A 12,643-nucleotide genomic window follows, 5' to 3' on the forward strand; every position below is an offset into this window, starting at 1 on the left:
ATCAAACAGCACAGAAAAAGGCCATTCAGCCCAGCAAGTCCATGTTGATCAATTACCACCCATTTACACTCGCCCTACACTAATCCCATTTTACTGCACGTTGCCATCAGCTTCTACAACTCACCTACACATAAGTGAAAACTTACAGTGGCCGATTAACCTACATCATGCAACTGTGTTATTGGAATATCTGCTGATGTGGGAAACCACAGTGGTATTCAGGAGCTAGATATCATACGGTATGGTTAGGACCTGTGCCTTTCTTAGATAGCTGTTCTGGTATAGACGGGTATGTTCCAGATGTAACTGAAGCTAAAGAAACTCAGCAAGGTAGATCACTCTTTAAGGGCATCCACTTCAAATGATTTAAGGAACCAAATTCTGAAACAAGAACAAAAATAGATAATCCTGAGACTTTTTTCCACCTGAGATAATCCAGCAAACACCGACTGGCCTCCACAGTCTGTAAGTGCAAAAGCCACATTTCTGTCCTGATTTCTGTATGGAATGGGATGAGAAGGGATGCACCAGTATTTGTCAATAGTCTGTCAGTGCTCATTATTTGGATTGGTAAAATGCCCACATGGATAAGGTTTCATGCATCAGAGCCCTCAAGAAGAGCATGGGGCTATTTGACAAGCAACATCCATGTTTAACATCTTGACTAATCAATGAATCTGCTTTCTTTATCTAGACTCTGCCTGATGACGATTATTCCGACCCTTTTGATATCAGGCATGATTCCAGAGGAGAAACCATTGACAAGGAGCTCATTGAGAACAATGGCTACATGGAACCATACGAAGCCCAGAGAGTTATAGCAGGTGGGTCCATTTATGATACTTGGTAAAAGAATCGGATGAGAGGGAGTATTGTTTATTTTTAATTGCTGTGAGTTACGATCGATTGGTCGATCTAAGACCATTAGAGGTTCGAAGCTTCACATCACTGGTGGGTGCTCTTTGGAGAGAGAAGGCTGAGATGTTTTCTGTAGCTCAGACAAGGTTGTGTGGTGCGAGATGCTGGAGAAACTCAGAGAGCCGGGCAGCATCAATGGAAGGAAATGGACAGTCGATGTTTCGGGTGAGACTCTTCATCTTGGGTGTTGGTCCAGTTGTCCCTAATCATTGAGCTCCTCCAGCATCTTGTGTGTTGCTCCATATTCGAGTATCTGCAGTCTCTTATGTCTCCAAGGTTATGTGGTGGTTCAATGTTTTTTTTATAGGATAAAAGAAAGGTGTCTGGAAATTCAACCACAAACTGCAAGATTTTGTCTTCGTGTTATGCAATTGAAAATCTAACTCTTCTGTAAAGATGCTAATTTCACAAAGGTCCAGAACTGTGCCCAGGTACTTCTTGGCTGAAGTTGTCCTTTCCTCCTGATACAAGCCCTGAGGGTGTTTCCCATGCCATGCTTATTTTGGAACATTGTGGGAGAACTTAGGCTGTTTTCCTGGGAGTGGCCACCATTGGTCATTCCTTGGACCAATGGGTCTTCCCAAAATAACACAGTAGTCTCTTGCCTTTCATCTTGGTGATCCTGACCTACATTACGTCAACACCTCCTCCAACCCTGACCCCACCAAGGACCGGTACCGACCCACTAAGGTACATGATCACCCAACACCTTAAAGGAGGTGTCGATCTCCAACATCCATTCGAACTCCCTCACTACTTGTCACCAACATGACATCCTCAGCCGTGGTCCCGTATCCTTCCACATTCAGCCCAAACCTTGGCTGGGATTCTGCTTCCACTTTCCATTCCTTGACCGAGATTCCTTTTTCCCGTCCCACCAAAATCTAATTCAAAGCCCAGTCATTCTGTTCCCCGCCTCCCCCTGACCCCAACACACAATCCTGGTCCTCCTTTCTCACTGCTATAATGGGGCCTATAACCACCAGTTCAGCTTCCTCCACGACCCCTACCCAACTTTCCTCGAGCCCAGATCCATGGAATCCTATTATATATGACTACTGAAAAGATGCATTGCCCATTCAGTCGTACCTAACGACTGAATGAACCATTGGTGCCTCACTGAAAAACCCATTCGACACATGCATCTGGAATAAAACTTGTAGGCAAAGTCTTTTTAGTGGCAATCCCATTATCCAGAGGACACAGATTAAAGATGGTTGGCAAAAGAACTGGGGCTGAGGTCTGAATCTTTTACAAGCTGAATTGTAATGATCTGAAGTGCTCTGGATGAAAGTGCAGTTTCAATTTTACCTTTTCTAAAAAAAAAATGAATTGGATATTTATTTGAAAAGCAAACATATGAATAGCTATGGGGAGTGAACAGAAGGGCAGGAATAATGGCGGAGATTTTACAATGAGCTAGCACAGCCAAATGATCTATGTGCTGCATTATTCTCCGCATCTGCAGATATGCAGAGGCTGTGCTCGCTGTGATTATCATTGTATTTGGCAGGTTCAGCGCTGAAAGAAGGTTCCGCAGATCATATTGACACTTAGAAATTGTATTGACTTCTTTCTCAATAGTCTGCTAAGGTTGAGGTTTCTTGCTCAATGTTATAATTAATGGGTTATAAGGTGCATCAAGGCAGCTTGAAGTGCCTGCTAAGAGTTGGACAGCATCAAAGCACCTTGAATTCTAATTCCTTTCCTTTCATAACAATGGAAATCAGTACTATGGAGCTAATCTGTGCAAAAGACAAGGCAAGATAATCAGCTGTTGAAAATTCACAAGTTTTCCAAGCTGTTTCTCATGTGATATCACCAAATCTGAAGTCCAAAGGTGAATTATTACGGATTTTAGAAATTCAAAATAAGAACAGAAAACGTTAGAAGTACTCAGCAGGTCAGGCAGCATCCATGGAGAGGAGAAATCTGGCAGTTGAAAACTGGGGATCCGTGAAGTGCTGTGGACAATCGCAGTGTCCAAAGACAGTCATCTTCAACTGCTCAACCGTGACCTTCTTTCTATCATAAGATCAAAAGAGGGGTAGTTTGCTGATTGCACAATATTCAATTCTATCTGTAACTTCTCAGCACATAAAGTAGCTCATAGCTCAAACAACAAGACCCAGGCAACACTCAGAGATGTAGTCAAAATGCCTTCCTTAACATTCAATGTCATTAGCATCATCAGGTGTCCCAAAATCAACAATTTTTGCGTCAACATTGACCAGGTGTTCAACTGGACCAGCTACTAAGTACCATGTCTACAAGGGCAGCTCAGAGTCTGGGTATTCTATAGTGAGTGACTTGCCTCCTGATATCCTGAAACCAACTACAAAAGACAGCCAGCAGCATGATTCACTTGCTTGGGTGAGTGCAGCTCCTATAGTACTCAAGAAACCTGATACCGTTCAGTACAAAGCAGCTGGTCTGATTGACACCCCATCCACAACCCTAAACACTAATTCCCTCCACCATAACTACTCATCTAGACCACTCTGAGCACCTCCCAAATCACAACCTTCACCACTGAGGACAAGGGCAGCAGGTGCATTCGAGTGCCATGACCTGCACGTTCCTCTTCAACTCTCGCACAATCCCGATTTGGCAATAACATGTAATTCCTTCATCGCCGAGTCTAATTCTTGGAACTCTCTAGGCAATGGGAGCACCTTCACCAGGAGGACCAAACATGTTCAAGAAAGTGGTTCACTACCATCAGCACCACAAGGGCAATTAGGAATGGGTAACAAATGCTGGTATTTCCAGCAACATCCACATCATGAAAAATATAAAAGAGAGAGAGAAATGGAGTCAATGTTTCACATTAATGCTGCTGAGAACTTCTAATATTCTCAGCTTTAAAATTTAAAATTATCTCCTTTCAGAGCACTCGCTACGATCTCAGGTGCTTTCCATTAAGCATTCTGTTCATTTTCAAATGAGAAGACAGGCACATGAGCTACACTTGATTTTCTTACAAATGAATGTAGATTTCAATAGATTAATTGGTGCTAGTTTTAATTGAAAGAAGCCAGTAGAGAAGCCAGTTCTCCTATGAATTAATCCGCAGTACCTCAAATCTGCTTCCCATTCTTCTCTTCCTATTGGGCTCTTAAATTTGAAACCTTCCTGTCTGCTGCCTCTTTGTTTCCATCATCCCATCTCCTGCCCTTTTCAATTAACTTGCACATTGTTCATTGACCCTGCAGCCTTTGTTTCAATAGTGGCTATAAAGGGACTTAGTGAAAGATGCTGAATAGATTTCAGTCATGAAGAAAAGAAACAGCAAAACAGTTTCTATCACAACACATGCATACTTCAATCAGAGGCTGTCTGTTATGGTTCAAGCACCCTGGTTCGAGCATAATCAAAACCATCGGATTTGGTTTTCGTGGCAAGGTGGAAATCATTACAGACTAAATTCCGAAAGGTGAAAATGTCTATAATCACATGTCATACAGAAGGGAATGTGACTCTGTTGCTCACCATGAACTAGTGGCTGTGTCCATTGATGCTGTTGTGCAGTAATGGATTGGTGTATTATGGGGCTTTCTGAGCTTCTCAACTCATTTCCAGTGGATTATGCTGGATTGATTTGTATTATTGTACCAGTATATTAAGCTCAATTTAAGTTGTATTAAACCCTGGTAGCGTTGAGCACTGGGATCTGACACACGGTATTGCTTGCTATCAGCCTACCCTTTAACTAGGGGCTTAATTGTTTTTTAATGACTCCTGGAAATACTTACCACCAATCATTGACACCAAGCAGTCTCCAAACTACTAAAAAATCTGCCACTTGTTATCTTCTACATTCAAAATAGGTCAATTACTGTCACTAAATGAAGAGTTAAATCTGGGACATTAAAATGTCCCCTACAAGCATGAATTGGGACACAGACACAAATTAAAACAACTGTATTAAATAAAATCCAACTCTGGATTACTGTAAACTCACAGAAGAAAGTTGGTATGCCAAAGTAATTACTTTGCCTCTGATGTATAGAGGATATAAGAAGTATAAGTAGGAATAAGTCATATGCTCCTGTGGATTGCTATGCCATTGAATTAAGATATGATAAGATATCTTTATTAGTCACATGTACATCGAAACACACAGTGAAATGCATCTTTGCGTAGAATGTTCTTGGGGCAGCCTGCAAGTGTCGCCATGCTTCCGGTGCCAACATAGCATGCCCACAACTTCCTAACCCGTACATCTTTAGAATGTGGGGGGAAACCTGAGCACCTGGAAGAAACCCACACAGACACAGGGAGAATGTACAGACTCCTTACAGACAGCAGCAGGAATTGAACCCGGGTCGCTGGCACTGTAATAGCGTTACGCTAACCGCTACACTACCGTGCTGTCCTAGATCATAACTGTTCTTACATATCTTCTGATTCACTTGGTGTCTGAAAGAATATTCATGGATGAAGTGGATAATCTCTGACTGAACCCCTACAGCCCTCTGAGGTAAAGAATTTCAAACCATCTGCTTAAGTAAATTTTTTTTATTTTAGTTTTAAATAATAAACCTGTGGCGACTCACCGTCTAGTCAGGCGAACTGGCTCGGCAGTCGGGTCGCGCGGCGTCAGAGCGACGAGGCCCAAGATGGCGGCGGGCCTCGTCTTTCCGAGCGACGGGGAGATCCCGCGCGCGGGAAAGTCCTGATGACGTAGGACTTACGTCATTGCCGGTTGTTTTGGGCGGGAACATTCTCCCTTAAAGGGCCCGCGCAAGGCGGGAAAATAAACCAGTTCTGTTTGACAATCCTCCGAGTAGAGTCTTGTTTTATTCCGCGGTAGCAACCGCTACAAACCCCTTATTCAGAGACGGTGCCACCCATTCCCCTGTACTGTCCAGCAGCATCAGAAGCAGCCTCAAGGCATCCACGTTCTCGTTCCCTTTCAGAATCATGTATGAGACCACCTTCTAAAGTCATTGTTATGAGAAAGGTTTTTTTGGTATCTTAAAGATAAAAGGTATCTGGACACACAGTCTTTGTGCCTTAAAAGGAGGATTTTATTCACAAAGACCTACGTGGGAACAGAATGTGAAGGAACAACTGCACACTCGCACTAGGGTGATAGAAAAATGTAGGGGGAGTCGCAACAGGGGTGAAGTGCACACATGCTCACACACACACAACCAACTAGTACAAACTATCAGGGAATGAACAAATACATTGTCTGGACCCCCTGAATCGGGACAAGCAACGGCTCTACACTACTGGGATTCTACTCAGGACACTCCTAGACCCCTGTGGAAGTGCACCCTCTCACCTGTGGTCTGGACCCCAGCAGCAATCGGAAAAGAGGACAAGAGCCCACGTGTACCATCTTTTATAGGGCTGTAGCGGGGTGGAGCCCACTCAGGTGAAACAAGCCAATGATTCAGGGTCAAGAACAAAGGTGGGTTATGAGCCAATCCTCAGGTGTGCTTTTTAATGGGTGGGGCGGAGCCGGATCCTTGATTGACAGTGGTATAGCTTCCGACCTGGTAGGCAATGCTATCATCCGACCATGGGGGTCAGTGGTGTTGTCACTGTCATCTGACCCCTGGCCTTTCATACTACAGTCATGGAGTCGTACAGCAAGGAAGCATGTCTCTTTGTCCATCATGTCTGCACCAACCATCAAGCACCCATTTAAATTAATCCCATTTTATTCTCCCCACATTCCCCTCTACTCCCTCCTCCCTCCCAAATTCTAACATTCACCTGTATACTGGCCAATTTACAATGGCCAGTTAACCTACCAAGCCCCCATACCCTTGGAATGTGGGAGAAATCCAGAACACCCAAGGATACCCACACAGTCACAGAGAGAACATGCAGACTCTGCACAGACGGCACCTGAGGTCAGGCTTGAACTTGGGTTGTTGGAGCTGTGAGGCAGTAGCTATATTAGCTCTGCCACACTCCCACCCAAACTCCACTAGGTATAGGCCAATTTTATTCCATCTTTTCATAGGACAATCCTCTCATTCTAGGAATCAGCCAGGTGAACCTATATGCCACTGATGCCAAGGAAAGTATATTCTTTGTGTACAGAGACCACAATTACTTAAAGTATTCCAGAGATTCACTAGAGTTCTGCACACCTCAGCAAGACTCCCTTAAACTTTTGTACTCCAACCCTATTGTAATATAGATCAGCAACATTAACCTTCTCAGATACTTGATGCACATACATGTTTAGAGCAAAGCAGCAATGTCTCTACACCAGTATTTACTAGTTTCTCACCATCCCCCAACCATACTGTTTACTAATTCTACTTATTCTGAGCCAGGATCATTCTACACTGCTAATCTTGTGCCGCCCTTCAATGTTGGTGCCATTCCTGACCGCCCCCAGCTCCATGCCACATCTTTTATTATTTTCTCTTTTCATCCAGGAGTCAAGGACCATGGAATAGTTAATTCTCAAACTTGGTCACGATGGAACTATGTCCTTGTAACAGCTATTACATCAAACCCATTTGTCTCTATTTGTGCCATTAGTTCACGTGTTTGATTACAAATGCATAATGCATTCCGAAACATCATTAATTTTAACTTCTAGCCATTTTCCCTTGAATTGATTTTGTTTGCTGATGCACTATTACCATTAAAAATCTCTGTCCTTCCTTATTCCACTCTCCTTGTCATTATTCAATTGCTATTTTTCTCCATGACTTTCACTTTTTCCTTCAAATCTGTGACCATTCCCTCACCTGAGACACATGACACCTTAATTAAAAGCCTATCTATGGTCTTGTGGACACTGATCCTGTGCAGAGAGAATAGCTCTCTCGCTCTCCCCCTTCCCCACGTATTGGTGCAGGTATCTCATGAACAGAAACCTCTTTCCCCCACACCATTGCATTTAATTCTCTGTTATGTATTTAATTATATGCTATGTATTTAATTCTCTATTCAAATCTACACCAATTTGGATGTGGCTCAGATTACCATCCTGAAATTATTACCCTTAAGATTTTGCATTTTCATTTCAGTCTCTCAACAGGAAATCATTTCTGCTTCTATATATGTAATTGGTTCCTAAGTGAACCTTGGCAACTGACTCCTCCCACTCCAGGTAATTCTCCAGTCCTGAGGACATGTCTTTAACCCTGGCTCCAGGCAGGCAACCTGGTCTTTAGGATTCCCAGTCACAGCTGCAAATCAGTATCACTGCCCCCTGACTACACTCAGTTTGCATCTATACAACAGCAAGGGGCTCGTACTTGTTGAACAAAACCAGAAGCTGAAGCTGTTGCACCATTACATCCTGGGTTAACAGGCCTTCCTGACACCCAGCCACACCCCTTTGTTTCTGCCTTTTGCCCAAATCCAGCTAACTATTTAACTTAAGAGGTGTGACTGCCTCCTGCATCAAAGTGTCCGGATATTTTTCTATCTCTTTGATGTTCCATAATGTATTCAACTCAGACTCCAGCTCAGCAACTCTGAGCCAAAATTCCTCGAGATGTGAACACTTGCTGCTGCTGTAATTGCTGGGGTGTCTACACCTCATCACTACCCAACCATCCTTGTCAAATCTTCTTTCATACATTCAACTAGTTGAGAATTCTATTCACTTGACGTTTAGTTTGTTTTTGACTACTTATTTTATCTAACAAAATTTAGTTAGTCTAGATTACTTGTACATACGTTTTAGTCTGTTGTAATCATACTTTTTAAAGCACAGAACAAAATTTTAAATACTAACAGCCTGAAGCTTACATGAACCATGTACAGGGAACAAAAAGCAGCAACCCTTCCCCAACTATGCACACTCCCACTTTTAACACCCTGTTTATATTGCATTGAATTGGGGTCCAGGCTATAAAACCACTCTAAGCTCCTACATTTGTTCATCAAATTTTGAATCAAAGAAAGTGGCAAATACATTTTTTTCTAATACTAGGTTCAATGTTGATATCTCCTTGACTCTTAAACAGTACTCTCAACCTCTGGATCAGAAGTCTGGTGGTGTTTGAGCTCCACTCCAGTGTTTGACATCTTCTACATAGGCACACCTAGGAACAATAGTCAGAAATGTTGCATTTTGAACTAGATATTGAACTATGGTCCCATCTGTCTGATTATTTAGATTTCAAGGAGCCGCTTCAAGAAAAATATTGCACTTTAATGTCTTGGCAATTAATGAAGAAACTGGATCATCAATTGCCATCCTGTCACCAAAGTTCGGCTTAAGCTGTCAAATGTTTTGTCCAATGTTACTGCCGCTGTCATTGGGAGTTCAGTAAAGGTTAATCGCAAATGTGCTACACTTTCATAATGAGTTCGATTAACCTATTAAAAGGAGTCGGCCACCTGTGTACTGTTCATCTTCTATTGACTAACCTTCCCGCATCAAAGACAGAGGCTTAACCACCAAGAGTATTGAGAAAATATGTGTGGTTTCTGAAGAGAAACAGAGAGCCAGAAGCAGTTTGCAACCTGTGGGTCTCTTTATACTGATATCACCAGTGTATACTAGTTCCTTGTCCTTTCATTATATACTGCCTCTTGTTATGTATAGGGGTGCATTCTGATTATGTTATATTGCATAGGTGTATGCTGCCTCTTAAATTACAGGGGTATGTGCTGCCTCTTGATGTGTTATAGGTGTGTGTGTTGGTTCCATTGCATTAAAGGCTGTATGCTTCCTTGATATACACTACAGCAGTGTGAATGCCTCATGTTACAGTTCTGGTCTTTTTTAAGAAAAGATGTACTTGCCATATAACACAAATTGGCCCCTGGGATGGCAGGTTTGTAGTATGAGGAGAGATTGAGTGGACTGGCCTGTATTCTCTAGAGCTGAGAAGAATGAGAGGAGATCTCAGAGTCTAGAGCCAGACGTGACATTCTCAGAATAAGGGGCAGGCTATTTGGGACCGAGATGATGAGAAGTTTCTTCACTCGAAGGTGGTGAATCTTTGGAATTCTCTTCCCCAGAGGACCATGGAGGCTCAGTTATTGAGATCATGCAACTGGGATTGATGGATTTTTGGATGTTAAGGAAACTGAGGGATAGTGCAGGAAAATGGAGCTAAGGTAGAAGATCAACCATGAACTTGAATGTGGACCAGGCATTATGGGAATACTTCTGCTAATTTTTATCTACTTTGTGTACACAAGTGTATATTGCCTTGTGTAATATTATATTACAGTAGTGTGTGCTGCCTCAATATTTTACAGGGCTGTGTTCTGGGTCTTGCCATATTATAGAATCTTTACTGCCTCTATTACAGCAAGGAGTGTATACAATATCATCTTTGTTCTGAAGGACTGTACACTGTCTCTTGTTGCAATATAGGGCTGTATGCAGAGGTACATACTGTGCCTATTATGGAGTATATACTGCCCCTGTTCTTTAATAGGAGTGTACATTATACATATGAATATTTCTCAGTATATTATGTAATTTTTGTTGCTGACTTCATTTAACCAACGTGAGCATTGTCTCCACTATTTTACAGATGATGTTTTTTGCCTCTCGTGACTTGTATGGTATACATTCCCTCCTTCTATCTTATTATTCTGTGAGCTGCTCTGCTTCTGTCTATAATATTTTTAAAGAAATAATGGAAATGAATAGAATTCCTGTCATTTTTTCATTATAAGTGTGCCTGTCCAGATTTATAATGGATAGGACCCATGTAAACACTGGAGGGTAAAGTTAATTTCAGTGTGACCTGTTAATGTAGGCAGTTTTCATTATTAATGTGGATACAGGAATTAATAATAAATAATATGAAGACAAAGACAAAATGTATGACAATGTGGAGGCTGAATTATATCTGCACTGACTAGTTCTCAGCCCTTGCGCAAAAACACAAGAAAATAAGAACAGGAATGGACTACCAGACCCCTCAAGCCTGCCCCGAGATTCAATATGATCACAGTTGATCTGCCCTGGGCCTCATCTCTTTTGTGCCAGTTCCACATAGCCCTCAGTCCTTTTGATCTTTCAAAAATGTATCTGTCCCCTCTCTAAATACCCCCAATCATCAAGCTTCCACAACCTGCTGATGTAGAGAATTCCAGAGATTCACCAGTCTCTGTGAGAAGAAATTCCGATGCGTCTTAGTTTTAATTGACTTGTCTTGTAACTACATCGCCTCTTTCACCATAGAATACAAATAAAACTTTTTTAGATGTTTGTGATGGGATAAACCACTCAAAATAGCAATTAGCTTAATGAACACACAAGAGAGACTGCAGATACTGGAAATCTGGAGCAATATACAAAATGCTGGAGGAACTCAGTGGATCAGGCAAATTTGTTCTGGACCGCCTCCAAAGCTAGTTTATCCTTAAATCAGGGGACCAAAACTGTACACAGTATTCCAGGTGTGGCCTCACCAAAACCCTGTACAATTATAACAATATTTCTCTTTTTTAAAATTCCATCCCTCTTGCAATAAAGGCCAATATGCCATTTACCTTTCTGACTTCTTGCTCCAAATGCTTGCTAGCATTTTGTGATTCATGCACAAGAACGCCTAGATCCCTTTGTACTCCACTCATTTGCAATCTCTCCTCATTTATATAAATGTTTGCCTTTGGATTCCTCATAATGAAGTCCATGACCTCACATTTCTCCACATTAAACTCCATTTGCCAAATTTCCACCCAATCACTCAACCTATCTGCATCCTGTTGCAGAGTCTAAATATCCTCATCGCAGCATGCCCTTCCAAATATTTTTGTGTTGTCAGCTAACTAACCTCTGCCTTTACACCTGAAGGTTGTACTTGGGTGAGAATTATCTCAGTGGAAGTGCCCGGGAAATGTGTTTTCTCACCATGTAAAACACCAGGGGTGATCAACCACTTGGTAAGAGAGAACTCTTAAGTTGGGAAAAAATGGTTAACTCTTTTTCTACACAAATATGTGGAACTTAAGTTAAAATGCCCTGAAACTGAACTGAAGTAATGATATTCAAACCAATATATATATAGCCTTAAAATTCTCTTTGCAGTTTTTAATTTTACATGTGGGTAGGCAGAGCTTTTAATCATCATTCTCAGTAGCTGTTAGTTCCATTTTCTTCATGAGATGGTAGAGAGCAGGCGACGTACAACTTTAATGAGAAATAAGTTGCGATCAGGGTGATGTCATAAGAATAGTTATAAAGCAGTGGAGCCATTTTCAATGCAGTTAAAATGTAATTCAGTGTTGCTAACCAATGCCTTTACTTACAAAGTGATCTATGGTTTACCAGGATTAATCAGTCCCCTTTCTTCTAAATCCCCATGGAATGGCCAGTTTACTGAAACTTTCATTTAACCTCTCCAGTCAGGCTTGTCCTACCACAGTACTGAAAGAGCCCTTTTCAAAGTTGAGAATGACATCCTGTATGATTTGAAGAAAGTAATCCATTACTTTCAATCTGTCTGCAGCCCTGGATGTAGTTGATTGGCACCACCCACCACGAACCCTTTCAACCCCTTCTCCACCTTTAAATTGTCATTTAGCTTTTCCAGCATCCAGAAGTTTCTTCAAGTTTGGACAATGTAGCTCATCAACCCTGGAGCTGGACTCCATCACCAATTATATTCCTCAACACTCTCCCAGGCATCAATCTGAAACTAAACCAAACTGCAGATAACTTGTGAACTTTGGATCACATATCCATGCTGTTTCTAAGTCTGCCCATATACATCTCCATAATTTCACCCAAGTGTGTCTCTGCCTGAGCGAATCTGCTGCTGAAATC

The 12,643-nt window shown here is 41.9% G+C and overlaps 1 protein-coding gene across 1 annotated transcript in view; it reads left to right on the forward strand.

The window, feature by feature from the left end:
* The window catches only part of LOC127582540 (SH2 domain-containing adapter protein F-like), a 228,096-nt gene that overhangs the window by 71,519 nt on the left and 143,934 nt on the right, over positions 1-12,643 (forward strand). Inside the window, exon 3 of the mRNA XM_052037879.1 lies at positions 695-824. Coding sequence (XP_051893839.1) covers positions 695-824 — 130 coding nt within the window. The remainder of the gene's footprint in view (positions 1-694; positions 825-12,643) is intronic.

Source organism: Pristis pectinata, chromosome 24 (assembly GCF_009764475.1).
Source record: "Pristis pectinata isolate sPriPec2 chromosome 24, sPriPec2.1.pri, whole genome shotgun sequence".
NCBI classification, from domain to species: Eukaryota; Metazoa; Chordata; class Chondrichthyes; order Rhinopristiformes; family Pristidae; genus Pristis; species Pristis pectinata.